Genomic DNA, 21,971 nt, shown 5'->3' with positions numbered 1-21,971 from the left:
GAGGAAATTGAAAATGAGATAGCAGATAGAATGTAAGACTACTACCCTTGCAAATTCTGGATGCCTTACGATAGCATAACATCAAAAAGCTTTAGTACGATAAAGCTTAACATGATTCAATCATTATTAATGAAATCGTTATGTGTAGGAAATGCTATTGCTGTTGAAGAAGTTAAACGATCAACGCTTTCGATGCTGACGATTATCTTGATAGAACGTGTCAGATAATGTGAAATTGTCGATTTTTATACCCATTTATAGCACAATTTCATGCCCATGTAGGGCTGAGATTATTGTTGATATTCTTATTTATCCTACTTATCATATTTACTTTTTTCAATAGCAAAAGAGGACGATAGAGATCAAGTTGTCCAATAACGAATATTATATCCAGACTGATTAGTAAAGGGTAGTTTCCTTTTAGTTATTCATTATACTTGTATCATTTTCAGTCATTTTACCGTAGCTTCTATCAACCTTTCCATGCTTTGAACTTGAACGATTGCACCTTACTGTACTTTCAATCAAGGTATCCATGTCCATTCTCCTGTCCTATACAACAATCTATCTTCAAATATAATTTTACTACCAATCGCTTTGATCCCAATGGCTTTGTAGTGATTTGAAATACCATTACTCGACCTTCTTCTGATTAAATATAGCGATTTGATCAATAGTCATAATGACTGCATTTGTTACTTCTTCAACGTTAACATTTGCTACGATATTGCCTGCCATTAATTGTTTTATAATTAGTTCTACAAGACTGTACTGGAAATTACTGTATTTATTAAATTATCGATCGTTATTCTAAGTCGTTATTACGGTTTTACTCTCCCAAAAAGTCTAAATAATGTTAAAATAGCTATTCCTTAATATACGCGTATCTCGTAGGATATAAAAAGGAGCGATTGGCATTTCAAGCAGTTACATATTATGCTTTGCTACCCAATTTGTTCCGATCGTATTGAACAAACTCCTATTCAAATAACTCTTAAATAAGACGTTTATAAAATTGCTCTATTCCATTCTCGTCTTCTCTCAGCATTCATCAGCGGATTAGTCAGCTTCTATCGACTGGTATTCTTACCAGTTGTACGTATACTATGATTTTACGACAAAGTTTGTTGCAATTAGCACTGCACAAACTGTTGTTAAAATGGCCATTGATATTGAATAAGTTAAATAGATGTTTACACATAGATTAATTTAATTCTCATCGTGGCTTTATCTGTACTTTCTCAGTAATCATCAGCGGATTAGTCAGCTTCTATCGACTGATATTCTTAGCCGTTGTACGTATACTCTAATTTTGCCACACAGTTTGTTGCAATTAGCACTGGACACACGGTTGTTCAAATGGCTATAAATTTACAAAGTTAAGAAGATGTTTACAAATAGATTAATTTTCATTGTGGTTTTACAGTTAGTTATCTGTACTTTCTCAGTAATCATCAGCGCATTAGTCAGCTTCTGTCGGCTGCCATTCTTAGCAGTTACACACAATGATTTTACTGTAAAGTTTGTTGCAATTTGCACTGCATAAACTGTTGCTATCATGGCCATTCATAAGTTCACAAGATGATTACAAAATTGCTTCATTCCATCCTCGTCTTCTCTCAGTATTCATCAAAGCATTAATCAGCTTCTATCGACCGGCATTCTTCGCAGTTGTACGTATACTATGATTTTGCTACAAAGTTTGTTCCAATTGGCACACCCTGGCGTTAAAATGGCCATCCAGAAGATGTTTACAACTGGATTAATTCAATTCTCGCCATGGCTCTACAGTTATCGTGTACTCTCACAAATAATCATCGGAAGAATCATTAACACACTTGTCCGTTTCTATCGACTAGCATTTTAAGTAATGGCGTCGAATGGTTCTACTACAAAGTTTGTTTCAATAGGAACAACTTGAGCAGTTGTTAAAATGACTATGGATAACTTGTTTAGTACAAAATGAATTCGATTATGAGCGAGATTGGCCGTTAATCATTCCATTCTCATCGTTCATCATCATCATCATCATCGCTTTAGTCAGTTCCTATCGACTGGCGTTGTAAGTAGTTCCATATCACCGTTGGCCTACTACGTTTATTTGGATAGAAACTCCATAATAATATTGTTGTTCAAATGGCCATCAAGACGATGTTGACAAATGGATTAAATTCAATTGGAGTCAAGACGCAAGAATGATCGGTCCTAACGTAATCATTATCCACAAATTAGGCAACTACGGTTGACAATCATTGCCAGCAATTATGATAGTCTTGCTACAAAGTTAACTCTGATTGCCATGACATAAACTACAGCTTTATCGACGATCATGAGAGCCATGTTTACAAAAGTGATTAATCGACTGATATAAATGAATTAATTAGTAGTTTCGCACTGTACTGTAAACGGCTTCGTAGCCATCGTCAATACGTTTACCATCATTATCATTAGCCAATGGATCACGTCTTGACAAGCAGAAAATGCCTTCCAGTTTAGTATTTTGAAACGTTTTGAACTTGGCTATTATACTGTAAAGTAGTAGTAGTAGAGTGTTTTATCCTTTCAATATTAATTAACAATTTCGCCATGACAGTATACGGTATCGTAGTCATCGTCAATATGTTTATCATCATCAGTAAATTGATCACGTCTTGACTAGTCAAAAGTGCCTTCCTGTTTAGTATTTTGAAACGTTTTAAACTTGGCTATGATGAGACTAGAGAATTTTATCCATTCGTATTCTACCTTGTTCACTTTTCAATTTGCATCGATTATACTGTAGAACAAGAGAGTTTTATCCATTTCTATTCTACCTTGTTCACTATTCAATTTGCATAAGAAAATTGATTTTTTATCATTCCTTGGGAAACATCGACTAGCTATCGACTACGACTTGCTATTTTCAGTGTCGAAAGTATGGATTAACCATGCCATTGACATGTACGATTAATAGCCATGTTGCGATTTACGATGACCCATTTTATCGACTCCTTGTACTGATATTTGAACACAATCCAAATCTAGAAAGCTCCCTTCACATCTTTTACTTTTCGCAATGTGAAACCATGTCAATATTCCAATGTTGAAAGTTATGTTGATCGGTATAACAGAAAATAAATCAATTTTAATATGAAACTAGAATGAACGAGAAATAAAAGAGTGGACAGTATCGCTATGACAGGAGTTTAGTCCATTGCTGGAATTGTATTATTCTACAGGAAGAGTAAGTGTATATATCGATGTTGTAGCCATGTTGAAGTCGATACGAGCTGGAGCTTGATGGCATCGACGTACATGATTCTAAACTACTGTCGATAAGAATCCTAAACATATGGACATGACTACAACCTAGAACCTTCCTATCATTGTGCCAGGTGCTATGATTGTAGATGAGCATAAGCTATAGCCTGCAATATTCAGGTAGCAACATCGTCCATCAGCATCACTCCGATGCCAATCATTGCAATTTGGTTCCGTATGGATATTGCCCCATTAAAGTAAGCTACCGTCTAGATAGTCATGTCCATCATAATCATCCTATCTGATGGAACGACCCTGCGACTCTCCAATTTTCTCTTCAAAGTCTTGAACTACCATCAAGTCATATAGGATAACTGCTAATTCAATCATAACGTTGCCTATCAATGTTGTTTTCTTCTGCCAGTAGATACGACTGATGTAAACACGATGATGGTAAAGACAACATTGCTGGCTGATTTTGGATGAACTTGGAGAAATGAATTCAACTACACGATTACTACCTGCTCTATCACGTCGTTATGTATCCTGCTCTATCACCTCGTTATGTATCCTACTGTAGCCTTGTCTCGATCACCATGCAAGCAGAATACTGTGGTAGGATAAAAGCATCTCTCATCATCACTTTGCACTACCGTCTTGGCTTCTGCGATTATCCTTTCTCAACGTCCATCTCAACCTCCAAATTATCCCTTAATAATGACACATTGAATCCTCTTCTAATCGTAACTGATGCTCCTCTACGTTATCAACGTCCATCGCAGCCTTAAAATGACAGACTACAACACAATTTATGATATGCCTTACCATCATAGGAACAGTATCGCAGTTTGAATTTTTCCTTCTCTCTTGGACCAAGGTGATTGGAAATGAAATGGACCAACAATGACAATTGCTGCTGCTGCTGCTATACGATGTCTCTTAGTGTTTACCGTGGCGTAGAGACAAAGATCAACGATAACGAAGAGATACAGAATACAGTTAACAATCTCCAATAATCTCCCTTGCAAATCAATGCCAAATAGAGCCTAAATTGCAATTAATCTTGCTGGCTAGCTGCAGCTATTGGGTAGCCATGATGGACGAGCAGATGTAGAAGGACCGGTTGGCCTGGTTGTGAACGACCAGGGTGAGCGGTGTGGGTTAGGGTAGCCACTATAATGGATGGAGATTGTCCAGTCAATTCTAGACAAGCGATGGTAGTAAGAGGAATTGTATAGGGCTTAATAGACTGTTTTAAACAGTCTATTGAGCACCGAGCGAGTGTCACCATCACATTGTGACGTATGGCTGACCCCGGGTTTGAAACATTGCGCGTCAACCGTGGTCAGGTGAGAGTCATAGCGGCTGCATGAACTGCCAGGATGACCACGCAAATCGCGCTCTCCGTTCTATACATCAGACTAGTGATGAGCCATTGCCATGTTTACCTATGAGATCAAGCCAAGTCAAGCGCTATTTTCGAGCGATTACGTCAGGCCTTGTTTGTAAGTGGACTATCGCTATAGAGTGTATCCAAGATGACAACAAAATACAGCTTTTTGTATCGATCAGTAGCGTGCGTCTGTGAGTCATCGACACCAACCGGTGGCCATTCCACGCCTGCGTATTGCCCACCTGTCGCCTCCTTAGCAACTGTACCATACCATACCTAAACAGTAGTAGTGTATCACTAGTGATGATGTAGTCTTATTCATACAGACATGACTCAAAAGTTATTTTTAGACACAAGCGTCATAGGCAAGCGATGTGTCAATCTACGCAAGCCCAAAACGCATGTACCCTACTCGATACTGGATACTGGTGTCTTAACGACAACATCATACACTCTACTCTATCAGTATCACAAGGCATCGGCGTCCATACTGTTGTCAGTCCGTGCTCACGTTGGCATCATGTGACCGATGGCCGGCCGACGACCACCCTCCCGGTGACTGAGTCTTGGATCGAGATCGATAGTAGCAGTTGATCAACCCACTCATTCAGCTGTCCTCTACCTAGGTACCAGTATGCCCTATGGATTGACTAGCGTATTGGAGTGAAATCGAGCGGAAAAGTGGGTGTCAACTTGCCCACCGTCACGCTAACGCTTCAGTTCCATACACCACGTCACAAGCGTGGTTGTAGTATGGCTGGACGTGGTGGCGCCTTGCGTCATCTACTCTGACCATGTCTATTTAAGCCCGCCCCCATCCTCACCCATGGGCAAGGTTAGCATTTAAGCTTGTGCATCAACATCCATTTCCAATTTGTGCTCCTCATCAAGGCATTGGCACATTCCAGTTCTTGAATTATTAGTCACTAATTGCTTGCTATTTGCCAACGATATTGTCGCTAAGAGCATCAGGTTGATATTGACAGTCGCTAATAAGGGAATTACGACAGCAGTAGAAGGTGATATTGGCTGAACGTTTCGTCATCTTCTAGACAAGGGCTTTGCAAAGGAACAAGGAGATCTTCTCTATTTGGTGGTTCTCGCTTTTGCCCAATTCATCTTCAGTGAGATTGCTAGAAAGCATTGATTACTGTGGTCTTAATATGGTGTATATTTTAGACGGTCAGGTCTTGCAGGATGATGATCCACGCGTACAACAGCGGAAAAGAAGTAGCGAACAACCACGCCAAGCCAATCCCAACTACCGTTCCAATATAGCTGCAGCCAGTGGTCGCCATGCTAATCGTGTTCGACCTCAAGCCACACAAGGTGTTGTCGGCCAAATCAATCAGCAATTAACATCATTTGGTATACCTCAATTTACTATTGCTAATCGAGTTGTTGAACCGATCGCTTTAGTAGGTGGTCTCATCTTGCTGATGGTATTTGGAGTCCGTGGTTTACTCCTGGGTGGTGTACTGTGGTTTGTTACACAACCCAATCCAAATAGTTAATTTCAAACTAGCAAACAAACTCCAACCACTCTGCATGGGAACTCATCGATCCTCTTTACCCTTTCTCATCCAATTCTTTCATCATCGTCCACTCCGTAGAGGATAAAATAAACGACTTGATCTTACTAGTTTAATACATTACAAATGAATAATAAAATCATTATGCTGAATGGCGATTGCATCATGGTGATGCCATTTAAGGTGCATGCAATGTTGTCGAATGGCATCGCATGGCGATAGACATGATCAATTGATCATTCCGACTTGCCTTCATTTCTCCATCAACTATCCACAGTATCTCTTTCGCTTCAACAACAAGCATCAACTACAGCAGTTAGAATAAGATCAAGCTCTAGACCGTATCTCTTATTGGCTAGATTGCCAACTTAATCTTATCATATCTCTTTAATTAAACAAACATTGAAAATGAATTCACTCGAACTAACTTCTACAAATTAATACAATTTTACATGATCGTATAACCGAGCTATTTATTGTACTTCTTAGTTGCTGTAAAACACTATTGAACTAAGGTTCTATTGCAACCTTAGCGTGGATAAACTTGCTTCATTCTGTATAGAGCCATAGCAATATTGTACGTTTCGTGATGCATTCATCGGCTATGCCATACCTGACAAAAATAATATAGTATTGCGGATATTAAACTTTATATTTTGTTTGTAATTACTCGATCTATTTTCCATCCTCTAGACGTATGCCAACAAATGATATATAGGGTTTAATATTCGCATTCAAGATCATCTATCTTGAACTGAAACTGTTATTCCCAAGTACTGAAGCTGCTGCATCCTGTATTGCGGTTATGTCAATGATTTTGCACTCCTAAGCCAAATTGAAGCTATAGACTCAAGTACAGAGCTTCAAAAGTCATTACGGGTAATCACTTTATCTATCTCTGTGCAAATCCAAACCCCCCCCCCCAAAAAATGACGTAAAATAAAGTAAATTGGTTTGAAGAATGACTACGATCTAACTGTAATATAGCACATAAAAAGGTTATATATACGCACATATATATATATATATTCTAATTCATTCTTGTACGTATCTAATAGTAAAATACAATCCTGTACCAAATTTGAAAATGGTAATAAAAGTCTATATTGAATCACTAAATTGAATGTGTCCCACTTTTTCCCCTGGCCTTGGTAATATGGCACATGAAAAGGGTATATATATATATATATATATATATATTCTAATTCATTCTTGTACGTATCTAATAGTAAGATACAAGTCCTATACCAAATTTTTAAAAATGCCAATAAAAGTCTATATTGAATGACTAAACTGAACGTATCCACTTTTTCTCCTGGCTTTGCATGAAGATAGTCAATGGACGTCATCAATCTAAATACGTGTCAAAGCTTGTTTAATAACTTTTGAAGCGGCTGTAAAAGTAGACATGATAATGTAATCATACGTAAACACTTTTATTATTGATTTGACTAGAAAAGTAACAATAGTCTCAAATCAGCATGATGCCAGCGCCTGAATAGACTTGATCATAACAGGATAACCGCAGGACATTACTACATACTATCTTTAGCAATTTTTCCCTCATTACTCGTATTGATGAAGTAAAATATTAAGCTGTACATTGAGTAGGTTAGATTGATATTGTGTAATCTATAGTACTGTAGTTAGTAATTTTCCAATGGCATAACGTCCAAATGAATAAACTAAATGATTGAAAGTAATTGCCTCATTCCCGTAGAAATCGTCATATCAATGTTAAGCCGTCAGTAGAGGCATGCATCTAAAATAGCTTTGGTATAGAGATTGGAGAATAAATTAATGATAACATATTGCATGATTGTTTTTACCCTTCTTAATCAAAAATTGGAAATATTAAATTACTGAATGTAGGATAAGACGTTAATATCCGATTGAGAGAAATCTATTTTAGTGAATTTACTTTTAGCTAGTCCTATCAGGATGGCATGAATCCAACTGCGGTAGGATGTTGTAATACATCTAAAGGGAGTAGTATAGAATACCTAAGCCTTTCCATCTGTTCTTTTAGCATACTTGATTAGCATCTAGCCAAGTACGGAAAGAATAAGTGATTACATTAAGTAATTCAATTTCTAATAATCAGGAATAGAGGTTACGGTAAAACTTTCTATGTACCATAAATGACGTAATCAGGTCCTCTAATTTTATAATCCGGGGATGTAAGAGTACAGTATTGATAAAGTTATTCGATAGGAAATAAATGATGGAATGTAGCTATATAATTTTATAGTCTATCAAGTCTAAGATAGAGATGACTAATACTCGTGTGTCGAATTCTTCTTTGCGTTCTGAAAATCCTCTAATTTTATAATCGCGGGAGTTCAGGATTGATAAAGTTATTCGATAGGAAATAAAAGATAGAATGTAGCTATATAATTTTATAGTCTATCAAGTCTAAGATAGAGATGACTAATACTCGTATGTCAAATTCCTCTTTACGCTCTGAAAATCCTCTAATTTTATAATCGCTGGTGTTCAAGATTGATAAAGTTGTTCGATAGGAAATAAACGATAGAATGTAGCTATATCGTTTCGTAATTTAATCATCAGAGAGTGTAAGGCACAGTACTAATATTAAGTTATACCCGCATTAAGATAATCTAGCTGTGGACTTTCTTTTCATTCACTGCTTTGTGCAGATTATATTCCCGTTCATTTAAACGGGTAATTTACTAGGATATTTAATTCCTCTTTGTGCTCTAAAAATAAGTCCGCTTTTGTCCCCGTGTGGAGATGTCTAAACAATCGATAATTTCACCTATTATCCAAACAGTTGTTCCTCCTATTTATCGGTTATCATTTAGTGATTAAATGAGCAATATAGTTAATCTAAGCTTGCCGTTAAATCTTTAATTTAAGATTCTGAAATTGGCTACAACATATAGGACGGCAGCTTACTGTAACACAATAACACCATACGCGTAGATTTATGTATTAAATCATCGGTAAACAGCACAATGATTGCTATAAAAATACCCTGAAATCTTAGGTGATGTAATAGGTTTATTTATAGCTCTGTATTAGGACGTTATAAATCATCCTATTTTACTGATTTTTAACGATAGATTATAGTCTATAAAAGGCAATCGCATTCATTCGAGGCTCTTAATTCGAGATACATCCCGGACAAGCCCGAAATAATCATTTTTGCAAGCTAGATAATAATGCTGGTAGATACTTGTACGTTATGAGTACGCACTGGTATTAGTTGGTTTCTGGCATACCAAAGCAAAACGAATGATAAGTAGATTATGGCCTGATTTAATCCTAGATGAATTAGCTATTAAAACATACTTCATCTATAAGAAATGATGATATACTTTCACGTTCTTAAATTCATTATTCGATGCTATGATTTTTTTGGACCATATTTATGATATATGTTATAGTTTTAGACCAGTAAGATAAGAACTTAATATATGTAACAAATTTAGATTGATAGTAAATAGTTTGTACTGTATATCAGTATGATAAGAACTTTATACCATTCGCAAATCAAATTCAAAATCGCAGCAGTATCTTGCCAAATCATAACTTTAGACAAACCTCGGAAAGAGGTTAGTTTCAAGAAGGCTACACTATGATAATATTTCGTTCAGTTTTCTTTGCGGTACTTGTACTATCAATGATTAGAATTGTAATTGACTTTGCATTCTTACATCTGCAAATGGATGCTATGATAGCCTGGATTATATCCAAGATAAATGTTTTAAATATATCTATATTTCAATAAGATAAAAAGTTTTATACCGTTATTATACTTCTACAGCTCCGACTATTAGTAAATAGCAAAGATCAGAATTTAATACAAGTAGCAAATCAAATTCATAATCGTAGTAATTTTCTTATTAATACGTAATATTAGATTTGGAAAGAACTTTGGTATAGAATTGATTTTAAATGGCTACGGTAGTGTATGATAGAATAAGAGTTTGTACGGCTTCAATGAGCTACGTTATCGATAACCAGTACCATGTTGTACAAGTAATTTCTTATATTTATCATTCTGTACTGTGATAGCAGTTATCGTACGCTCGATTAAGGATAATTATTTTTAATTGACACAACTGGAAGATTAGATTTTATACCGGCAACAAACTAAACTCAAAATCGTAGTTACTTCTATCTAATCATGATACACATGTACTATTTTATATTTACCATTCGATACTATGATAGAATTTATTCTGTACTCATACTTAGGGTAACCATTTTAATTTACGCAACGCAGAGATTCGATACTACGATAATATTTCTTACGTTTAAACTGAATACTTCAATTCGAATATCAGTAAAAGCAGCACTTTACACTTATAGCAAATCATACTCAAAATCTTAATCATTTCTTATTGTTACTTTTTGGCATTTGGAATAACTCTCAGTAAACTATGTACAATTAACGGTTTAAAGTAAACGCATCGGCAGTTCATGCAAAATATGCATAGAAAGTCTAAATAATCACTTAGTAAGCTATTCAAAATTAGCAACCTGATACTATTTATTTTATCAAGTTTGGATATCAAGAGTAAACAGCCTACCAATCCTTCAAAAATTTACGTCCATGACGTAATTTATTCCGTACTAGTATAGGAATTTTATACAATGTATACTTTACCATACAATACTGCATTCCTGTTCTACTAAGTAAGCTCAAAGGTCAAACAAGTTTAGGTATTAAATTTGCGTTCAATTACAATGTCAATAGCTGACTGCTATATCAAAGTAAAAATAATAGTATCAGCGAAATCTTTTATCTCAACTATGAGCATCTGCAATTCTACAGCTTTGAAAACGTTAAAAAAGGAGCAGAAATAATTCGATAGCGCCATCAACTTTAAAAATTGTGCTATTATTTTTATTATTTTGCTATCATTTATTCACGAATACAATTGAAAATCGGAACACTATGCAACCTAGCATGCTTGGCATTTGCTAAAGTCAATCAACTGTATATGGAGTAGCATCATATCATATTGGAAATCAAACAATGAGCAACGATCAATATATAAAAGAATTTTTAGCCAAAAACAAGATAAAAAGAGGAAAGGAACATCTAAGCTATAGTATTCCTGTCACAATTTATTATTTCCTAATTATAATTCTATTAATGTACAACATAATATACAAATTGACCAACCAATTAAAAGAATGCTATTAGCATTTATGTTAGATAAAATTTTATTTTTACATGTCATGAATAATAGTTAACGTAGTTGCATTGTTACCATAACAATAGTAGAATAATCACAATTGGCAGCAAATTAATAGCATTGAAATGATCATTTATGTTAGATAAAATTTTATTTTTACATGTCATTAATAATAGTTAACGTAGCTGTATTGTTATCATAACAATAGTAGAATAACATAATTGGTAGCAAATTAAAAGCATTGAAATGATCAATCAGCCCTGTTGCATGATGGATCCAATTACTATGGTAACTTGAGAACTATTGACCAGAGTATTCCATGAGAAGAAAGCAATAGCCTGTTGCGATCAAAGAATTGGCAGAACCCTAAAGGAAAAAAGACGTATAGACCACATATAGATTACTTTATTACAGTAGTTACATTTTGCCGTTGTCCATTAATTGATGTTTAAGTTAATGACATGATTATTTTAATTTAATGACAACGTGAAGTTGTAATAAATCAATTTAATCGTCGTTGTATATTATCCATCAATTAAAACTTCATCCATAGAGTCCAAGATTATCATCAGGTAAGAGCTTTAATGCAAGCATCAAATACAATCCAACAATATGGCGATTAGTCATGATTTACAGTATCAAACATTAATCTCTATCGTAGCGAGACAAAATTGCATTTAATTGTTTGTTGACAATATGGTTATTTTTCTAGCTTAGAAAATTAACGTTAACACCAATAAATGTCAACATGGGTTGTGGATCAAGTAAAAGTACTGAAGTTCAAAAATCAAGTAACTTACTGACTGTTCCCGACCCTCTAGAATTGGTAAGTTGATTTACTAGACAATAAGAAAGAAAGACATAAAAGAGGATGAAATAAAATTTTTTTCGTCCGTAAGCATTTCATACTGGCAGAAAATGTACATATACAATTTAGCAATCTCCAGTTTTGAGGTTGATTTATCAACATTTGCAAACAAACTTAAACTTGGCAAAGCGTAAAGGATCAAATTTTACTTGTCTAATCCTTATAGATTGAAATAATACCATTGATCTTTTACAACTAAATGAACCTTCGTTCGCATTTTAAAATCGATTAATTTGTGCTATATTTTTATGACACATGCTAATATGTATTACACTCATCAGCTACAACATAAAAGATGTAGCAAGTTGTATTAAAGCTGGCTTTCAACTTCTTTTAATAGGCCAATTTTATTTCTTAGAGTGCAAGTGTTACAGTCTTTTAACTCTTCTTTAATTCTATCATGGCAATGCATGTAGACTTATTGGATCTTAACCTACATGAAAAGTTTTGATATTACCGTAAATATTATTGTAGTTGCTGACCGACTTTAATCTTTCTTTCAATTTAAAATTACTGTCTTAGTAACACTATAAAAACATCCTGTTTTGATCTTAACTAATTTTTTCTATTATTCACGCTTGGATGGCTTTTATTTAACATTCGTTGAAATGACTAACAATAATAAGTTAAGATCCTTTACAATATTTTGTAATATCTACGATAAAATTCCCATAAAAAATTTACCTGAATAGATAATTTTATCCTGGCTTCAAGATATTTGACTAAAGTCAGTCCTCATATTCTACTATATCATTTCTTCTTCAATACAGCAGAAATAAATTAGTTCATCTATTCATAGGCTTTTTTTCATTTATTCTCCTGACCTAACGTGATAAATTATCATGAATTCTTTGCGGTAGCTAAACGTCTTTAAAATTTCAACCAAATATTATATACTATTTCATCGTTTCTTGATTAACAGTACAGTATATAATTATTGTTTTTCTCCGTAAAAGCGCAAATATTGCCAACACAAATATTTTTAATATAGTCTACACGCTAGCTGTTTTTAGCTTTATATTCTTTAAATTTTGTCTATGCAAATCTTATTTCTATGCTAAGTCGTTTCGAATAAAGCATAGGAAGCTTATTAGCTATCTATGCGAAGCGCTAGAATTTCACTAACTTACATCTACGCGAATTTCACTATCTTACATCTATGAATAATTCTTAATTGGAGATAGTTCCAAATTGAAAATTTATATCGACTCTATAACGATCTTAATGTAATAGAAGAAAGCAGTAACTGATCTATCCAGATACTAGCGTAAAGATAAAAACTTAATTCATTTCTACTTTTATCGGTACAGCATCGAGATGGGCCAATTAGTAATGGAACCTCGAATCATTCCATAAAAAATTCTCTTCCACATGATAGCCTACAGGAGAAGAAGTCGGAAATTATTCTTCAAGAACAAGAAGGTAAAAAAAGTACAAATAAGAATGATGAGAAATTATTTCGGACCTATGATCAAATAAGCTGATCAATACTGTACATATATATACATCACTTCAACCTTAATTAAAAGCAGTCACTTAGACTATATCCATCTTTAATAATCGGTTATTCGGTTTCATTCTTCAAACTAATGTTATTACTTGGATTGAAGATGATCAAACTAATGCTAATCCACAAGTTGAAGATCACGAAAAAGAGCCAGCAGAACGTAGTACAACGAGCTCTGAAAGAATAGCCAGAGATGTTTCTATAGATACACGCATAACTTACATGGAACCTACTACAAATCCAGGTGGAGGTAAACTTTCTATGCAGAAAAAATTGTAATTATTATGAATTAAATAAATCATTCCATCAATAATACTAATCAAGATTATAATCAATCTGTTAAAATACCAGAATCCAAGTTAAGCCTAGTAGATGAAACTAATGAAAAAAATGAGGAAGAAAATGAAAACAGGGCAAGGATGGATCAACAGCCAAGCAAAGGCGAAGAGAATAAAAATCCTAACCTCAATCCTGTCTTCATAATCGGTCATCACGACGAAGAGGCCAAATCAACCTTACCGACTATTAAAAGCAGTCCTGTTATCATTACTGGAGATCATATTGAAAATGCACCGAAAAACAATTCCTATCCTATCATCGTTTCTGACCAGAATAAAGACATAAATCTAGGTGATCTACCACCTCCAAGTACTATTGAAATTACTCGTGAAGATATTAATAATAAAGTAAATGAGCTAAAGATCTCCGGTGGAGGTCTCAATATTGAAACTGCATCCAACATGCAAGCCAGTAGTATTATTTATACCGATGCAATAAAAGATGATACTAGCATTGTTACGCCTTCGATGGCAGTACCTAATTCTTTTGCAAATGATAATTGGAATTTATGGGAAGCGGTTAAATACGACAACATTGATGAGGTTAGTTAAATACGGCAGGAAGAAAAATTGTTGACAAATTTTAGAATGACAGATGATGATTTCGACCGACAATATAAAACAATTTGTTAAACTTCAGACCTAGTTTTTGATGTGGTAATAACTGTAGTTATATAGTATATATATATTAGCATTTCTATTATACAAAGATAATTAATTTGAAACATTTCTTTTATAGCATTAGTTTCTCAATCATGAGTGAATAGAGCAATAGATTTCTAATCGTATTCATGGTATATTAACTAGGTTATAAGGCTATGCCAAAAAGATTCTATTAAATTAGATGCTATGATGGGCTTAGAGAATAAATCTATTCTTCATTTAGCAGCTGAAAGGAACTCAGTGCAAGTAAGTAATCATTTTTCAGTAGCTTTATTTTGCCTAAAATAGCTTAAAATGAAAGCTAATCTTTATCCTTGGATATATTGCTAATTGCATTGAGTACAAGTATTAACCAAACATCGTCCAATATTGAACATTAAATAAAATTTTACAGAGTGCTGAATATTTACTGGATTCTGGAAAAATGGATCCCAATGTTAAAGATGAAATATTACAGGTTAGCTTTAGAAATAGCAAAAAAAATGTACAATTAAATGACTTCAAATATAAAATGCGTGCTGCATCAACCAAAGTATTAATCCTCTATCACTTGTATATTTAATTTAATGTTAAATTAATGAGAATCGGCTCAATAATTGCAAAGTAGCTTAATTCTTGGACAAAGAGTGTCAATGATAGTTCTATTAAAAAGAAGAGTCGCGACTTGAAAAGTTTTTAAATCTTTCATATTGCTCATATTAAAAGTAATATAAAAGTATCCATGAATTTAAATCTACTGTTGTGACAACTAATTAACTATTGTGTCATCAATGATATAATTTTGTTGAGTAATGAATCATATGTTAACACTTAGCCATTAATTAACTACTATAGCTATTAAATGTCATAGAAAGTGGTTGTGATTCTTGCTATATTTAGCATGTAGCCTTGGCTATAAATTTATTGTTTTACAACAACCAAGTTTGCGAGGCTCTATAAAAGCCCCCAAGTTCTTAATTGTGGGAGTTGATAAGTTAGTCTATAATAGATGGTTATTAGTTGTTAGTAGTAGATTGTAAGTTGTGAGTTCTATTAGTCATTTTAATAAATAGCTATTAGAATAAAGTTTTGATTCTTAACATGAGTACTCTATCGTCTCTAAGACTCGAATCTAAGTTTGATAGATTAAAGAGTGTTTAGAGTTAGTTGCTACGATAGTAAAGACTACTTTAGATGAAAGAATCCCGTTAATTTTTGTGTTGCAATCTCGGTTGTGACAACTCTATTACTTACTGTATGTAGCATGCTACTCCAAACATGAACAAGTACTAACGCCGATTTAGTGTTTCTTTGTAAGATGTGCTTGTATAGTGATAGTAATGATGCTATAAGTAAGTGCAATCCATTTTACTGAATTCTACAAGAATATAATTCTAATTTACGAGTATAAACGAGCGAATTTGAGAGAATATGTGTATATCTTATTTATTTCAAATCGTTGATTCCTAGGGCATTCCATTGCATCATGCAGCGGAGAACGGTTGCATTGCAGTCTCTAAATTGTTCATCAAGCATGGAGCTTTGGTATGCTATTATTGTAGAATAAATTACAAATTTATCCAATCATAAATAATTTAATCTCAAAATTCAAATGTTGATTTCTCTTATTAGATTAATGCTGTTGATTTACTTCAAAATACACCTTTGCATGTAGCTTATGCGGAGTGTCAGGTAATATATTTCTGTTGCTGTTTCGACTACCATAGAAGAGGATTACTTTAAAGCTATTATAGTATATCGCTGAAACTATCGAGTAAACATTTAAACAACTGAAATACTATTATCATCCAATTTAATATTGCAATTAATTTCTGCTTTTAGGATGAGATGGTTGAATTTTTGATAAAAAATGGTGCAGACGCAGAATTACTTAATTCAGGTACATTAAAATTAATATACTGAAGTGAAAAATTACTCTATTACATTTGCATAAATTCTTCTTTTAACAATCTTTTCATGTTGCGCATTATATTTCTATATTCTATAGATGGTGATAAACCTTTAGAACAGCCTAGAGATTAACCTGAATTTTGAAAATATAAACTTACAATTTGTAGACAAGGCATAAACTGATCACGAAATTGCACGCTGCTTTTTTTACTATGATTTTCATAAAGTGATTGATTGACTATGCTGATTTCGTTAATTTTATCGTCATTAAGACAACTTTTTACTGTATTGAATAATTTATACCTTTAAAATGTCTTAAATTTACGCAGATTATCTAACTATCCATGGAAGGTTTTATTAATTGTACTGATTATACGAGAAATATAATTAATTATTTAAAATTTATTCATGAAACCATCGCTTGCTGTATGAATGCGATTGGTTAGCGTGATTTCTATGAAATGTAATGCCAATTTTTGGAAGTTTTGGATGTTCATAACTTGTAAACATTTGTAAGAAAATAGTAGATTACTTATTAATAAATACTCTGATGTTATACCTGAATATCATTGAATCAGGCGTTAATTAAACTTGAAACATGTGAGGAAATGATATCTTATATGGATAGTTCATCAGTGTGAATCTGTGGGAATTGCACTTAAGCACTTAAGTGCGATATCATTATTGTAGTATTTATCAATCAGCATAGGTATTGGATAGAATAGAAAGGGATGGAGGTATTTGTAGGATAGTAGAATTACTATCAAATCTTGAAGTCTACTAATACGCGTTAAGTATCAAATTATTGCTATCGCTTATACACGTATACTTAGCATAAAAAAGACTAAATAAAGTAAGAGAAGTAGATTCTTCGGTTAGTTAACAGCTAGGACGTAGGGATTCATGTAATAACCAGCGCAATTAATGATTAAATGTAAGTAAATAAATCTTTACTATTCACATATAATTCAATACAGCACCCAGGCACTCGGTCGTATGGGAAGTTTCACATTCTTTTACTAGTGCTCACAGCGAATCCCATTACAACTTAGTAATTAAGCCAATTCAGTTCATTTGATATTAGTAAATCACATAAACATCTCAAACACTCCCTTATAGAAGCCTATGAGTTACGTTTTTCAGCAACTCATTACTCGTATGATAAGAAAACAATTAAAAATGTCTTTCAATAAATCCCTATCTTTCATAGCTTTAAGGTATTTTAAATGGCTATTTCAAACGTGCTGAAATAACTTCCTATTGAGACGATACCGATATTAAATAGTAAAATTTTACAAATAACTAACAAATTAAAAAGTCTAAATGCGTATATAATTACATTTGTACATTTATATTTCAGTTTAAATATAACAGAAATGCTAACTAAGCAAATATTGTACTATGATATAATTCAAGGTTAATATACTGTACATCAGTATGAAATATGACAATATCAATAAAGTCTAACATGCTAGTAGTTCTTATATACTAAAATTAAAGGCGATTTAAGATAATCGTTCATATGCCCAAAATAATCTTATTTGTATCTATAAACCTTCTTTTCCTTATAGTGAAGGTGAGAAGGCTGCATTAAGCAAGTAATTATAATTTACAAGCGGGAAGAAGAATCAGTTAAATCTCTGTCATATTACGGAAGTATACCTTAGCAATCTTCAAAGTAAGGCAAACTTTTAACTATCATGATTCATATTGTATGCGCTTCTTTCGCTGTAGTCGTAAAGGGCTCTTCAACCTTGGTTCTTGCTCTCTATAAAATTCGTTAAAATCCAAACGAAAGCACAGAAAACGTAGGCTTACGTCAGCTTTTGAAATAAGAGATAATAAAAAGGTTCGGATAGCAGCCTAGAGTGAAACCAATACGTATAAAGGTAAATTACAAAGATAAATATAGATTAAAAACAGACAAAAATAATCGTTTATCTTCTACACTACCGTACCTTTGAAGATTCCAAAATTTTATTCAATTTCTTTAAGGTAGTAGGGATTGTGGTAGAAATAAATTCCTCTACTCTTCGTTCTTCTATTTCCGTTTCAGTATCAGTCATTCCCCACTGGCCCTAAGGTATTTCGGTAATTAAACGAAGTGTAAGATTCCAAATAACTGCTAACTACGTATACATGTACATGCTATTATTAAGCTTACAAATCATATGATGTCAATTTCCGGGCGATTTAGATTTACCTGCTTGCTTCTCTTTTCTGCATCACGCTCTATTTTCTTTTCCGAATCAACTTCATATTGCGCTGCGGAAAAGAGACTTTCTAGCAAATTTTGGAATTGAAGAATGAAATTAAAAATCGACCTAATTTGTGTCTGTAAGTCCTATTAGATGAAAAGAAACAAAAATTATTGACGTTAGATTCAAGAAATTGACAACAGGCGCAGCAACAATTTATTTGAAAATAAATGTTTGTAACTTACCCGAGAATGCGAGTCTAGTAAAGAGCGAGTAATAATGATTTCTTGAAATTTGTCGTGAGCATCGATAACATCATCGAGGTCTTTAGCTTCTTCTACTCTTTTTACTAACTCGTCCCAAGCGCACTCTAGGACCTGATTAGGAATGATTGTATCATCAGTCATTCGCAATAAAAAAGAAAGCGGATACGTAGTCTATTCAGATACTTACTTCGAACATAATATAATATTGCATTTGATTTATAAAATGGATTAGTTCCGCTGTTAAAATGTTACTTGCATGTAGTAACGGTAGAATTCCTTTTGAAAGTGTTGCAGTTTAGTCAGGAAACACAATTACACTCAGAGGATACAAAGGTATAAAATGGTTAGCATCAGCCTTACATAAGAAATTTTATTACCTGGCAAATGTTTGTAAATATTGAAGCATTTGAGTTGGTTACGCCATGTCTCTCCAAGAACAAATTCCATTCGCTTCAAACGCCATAGAAAGTTAAACATGCGCAAATAATTAATCATGCATTGTGCAGTAAAAACCTGTTGTTACGAAAAAGAAATGAAAATATTCATTTAGCTTTAAAAGGCACTGCAATTTAGTAGGGTGAATCATTCATTCATATATAAAAGCATACAGTACTGATGGGTCCATCTACATGATAATCAAGACTGAAGATATCCCATCCTGTATCTCCTGGAGATACCTGTTCGTCATGAAAGCAAAATTTTCATATCATTTTAAGGATCAGTATGTTCAAATAGAGTTAAATTGATTTTATTAACCTCAAGTAGCCTAATATCTAAACGTTTTATAATATCTGCGTCATCATATTGTGCGTTCGTTGCTCTTATTGCTGTTTCGAGGACTCCAGTCAAGTTGTGCACATATAAATTCGACGCCGGCTTATTCAAGTCTGGTCTGTAGGAATTGTAGTAACACATGTTAAAACTTTTAATTTCGGTATTTATATTCAATTAATAAATTAATAAGGATTCAAGTTAATCATGAAGTTAACGTACGCCAAAGAGTCCATCAAATGTATTACGAAATCGCCTTGGCCAAGCAAAAGATAACGACGAAGAGCCTGAATTTTTATTATCAAGTTGTCAACGACATGCCATGTAATTTTCTGTCAGAAAGTTAAGATAAGAGCAGCTACTTTCAATTCGGTTGCAACTTACTTTAAGATGATCCATAAATTTATATTTTTCATTTAATATCTTTAATAGATGCTTGCTTGTTGCTGTATAAACAGAATCAACGATCACTTCAAGTTGCGAGCCGATTATTTTTTGAGTGAAAACTAATTGCACAGAACCTATGGTATAGAAAAAATGATAATGTAATTGCAGGTTGTTACAATAAATTGATAAACTTTTATACAATTATAAAATAAATTGATAATGCTGTACTTTCATCTCCGTTGGTAGCAACTGCTGTAGTAGGTTTGATACCGAATATTGCGCTCCTGTCCATACAGACTTGACGAATAAAGTTGATAGATTTTCCAATTAATAGAATCTGTAAATATTTGATATATAGCCTTAAGAAATGCAGATTTTTCTTAATTGATGATGGGTGATTAAAATACCTTCTTTGCAAGTGCTATTGCAATAAATGAGGGCAGCATTGATTTGGTAATGCCATATTTGTTTCGCCATAGGCGGTTCTCTTGGACTGTCGATTCCGATGAAATAAAGAACTAAAAAAGTAAATAATTCGTTCAAGAACGATATTAACAACGGTATTTTTCAATTATCGATATGAATGTTATATTAGTAATGCAGGTCAATATTAACTTCGTGATGTATATCAGCCAGTTGCCCGTCGTATATCCACTTGTGTAGCATAAAATTTAAAGGTTTAACGACCTACATTTGAACAAATACGTCATGAAATTAAGGTATTCTTTCAGACTTTGAGAATGCGATAGGATAAATTTAGTTAACTAACACAGCTTAGTACTAACCTTCCCAAGGACATCTTTTATTAAATTACGAATGGATGGATTACCATGTTGATAGTATGAATGTACCGTCGACGCTAAAGCACCACCTTTCTTACCTAATATCAATATCATCTAGTCATTAAAGCTGTCTCTTCGTAACATATTCAGGGTAGTAAGATGATAATAGTGATTCATCCATTAACATACCAGTACATATATCAGTTAATGATGCAAGTATAGTTAATCGTTGCAGCGGCTCGTAAGTCCAAACTGAGAGTCGGTGTAAAGACAAATAATTTGCATTCGTAGGACCAACTGATAGCTGTTGTTCCCTCTGTACGCAAATAAGTAAACAACATTGTAAATGAAACTGGTAACTTGATATATACTATATAAGAGGTAAGAAAAGTTGGTCCATTTATTTTGTAACACAGCAATATCTTAGATACGTTTAGGACGAAACACGGAATACCTGAGCGTCCAATACAGCGATAAGCCGATAAAACTCTGTCAGCTCGTCTTGGAGTGCAGTGCAAAAACTCTAAATTTTAGTAAAGGCAAGTGTTGATCGGATAGAATTGTATTTATTATCAATACTCTATACTCATAACTTTGCTTGCTGGCTATAAAAAACTTAAGAATGAAAATGAGTTATAAACCTGGCCAACTAATCCATATGCTTGATCAGTAGAATGTTGATCAATAAACTTTCTAATCTTTCGATACAACCATCCAATTTCGGCTAATTTATGAACTAACTCTCTTGAATGCTTTGGCACACCGACCTATAAATTGGTATTGTTATCGAGTAAGCTACGGAACTATTCTAATCTAGTAAGAAAAGGCTGATCTGAATAAAAACCTACATTAAAATCAACACGGAACGCATCAACTGATTGATCTAACTTGATAACTTTGCCATTTATTCCTTGAAATGTATATATTAAATCCCTTATCAAAATATCTTCTGAAAGTTCAAAGGA

General features: G+C 33.5%; 3 protein-coding genes across 3 annotated transcripts; 2 read left to right on the top strand and 1 right to left on the bottom strand.

The window, feature by feature from the left end:
* Window positions 1–4,544: 4,544 nt before the first annotated feature.
* On the top strand, window positions 4,545–6,147 carry TRIADDRAFT_56097 (uncharacterized protein; the record flags this gene model as incomplete). Its single annotated transcript, XM_002112218.1, has 2 exons — window positions 4,545–4,589; window positions 5,686–6,147. The coding sequence occupies 2 exons, from the start codon at window positions 4,545–4,547 to the stop codon at window positions 6,145–6,147; spliced, it is 507 nt and encodes a 168-aa protein (XP_002112254.1).
* Window positions 6,148–12,084: 5,937 nt separating this feature from the next.
* Window positions 12,085–17,154, top strand: TRIADDRAFT_63924 (expressed hypothetical protein; the record flags this gene model as incomplete). Its single annotated transcript, XM_002112217.1, has 10 exons — window positions 12,085–12,162; window positions 13,515–13,626; window positions 13,815–13,961; window positions 14,036–14,592; window positions 14,857–14,958; window positions 15,107–15,169; window positions 16,162–16,236; window positions 16,324–16,383; window positions 16,534–16,591; window positions 16,700–17,154. 10 exons carry the CDS (start codon window positions 12,085–12,087, stop codon window positions 16,732–16,734), a joined length of 1,287 nt encoding a protein of 428 aa, XP_002112253.1. The 3' UTR covers window positions 16,735–17,154.
* Window positions 17,155–18,300: 1,146 nt separating this feature from the next.
* On the bottom strand, window positions 18,301–21,971 carry TRIADDRAFT_23488 (uncharacterized protein; the record flags this gene model as incomplete). Its single annotated transcript, XM_002111707.1, has 18 exons — window positions 18,301–18,465; window positions 18,561–18,680; window positions 18,806–18,946; window positions 19,046–19,177; window positions 19,254–19,342; window positions 19,444–19,579; window positions 19,675–19,743; window positions 19,823–19,958; window positions 20,060–20,124; window positions 20,222–20,343; window positions 20,453–20,561; window positions 20,632–20,742; window positions 20,840–20,911; window positions 21,010–21,104; window positions 21,196–21,320; window positions 21,447–21,529; window positions 21,648–21,773; window positions 21,855–21,971. Coding segments are annotated over 18 exons (2,013 nt in total), but the record flags the coding sequence as incomplete, so codon positions are not given.

This window comes from Trichoplax adhaerens, genomic scaffold (genome assembly GCF_000150275.1).
Source record: "Trichoplax adhaerens TRIADscaffold_4 genomic scaffold, whole genome shotgun sequence".
Lineage (NCBI taxonomy): Eukaryota > Metazoa > Placozoa > Uniplacotomia > Trichoplacea > Trichoplacidae > Trichoplax > Trichoplax adhaerens.
This window is presented reverse-complemented; position numbering and strand designations above follow the sequence as displayed.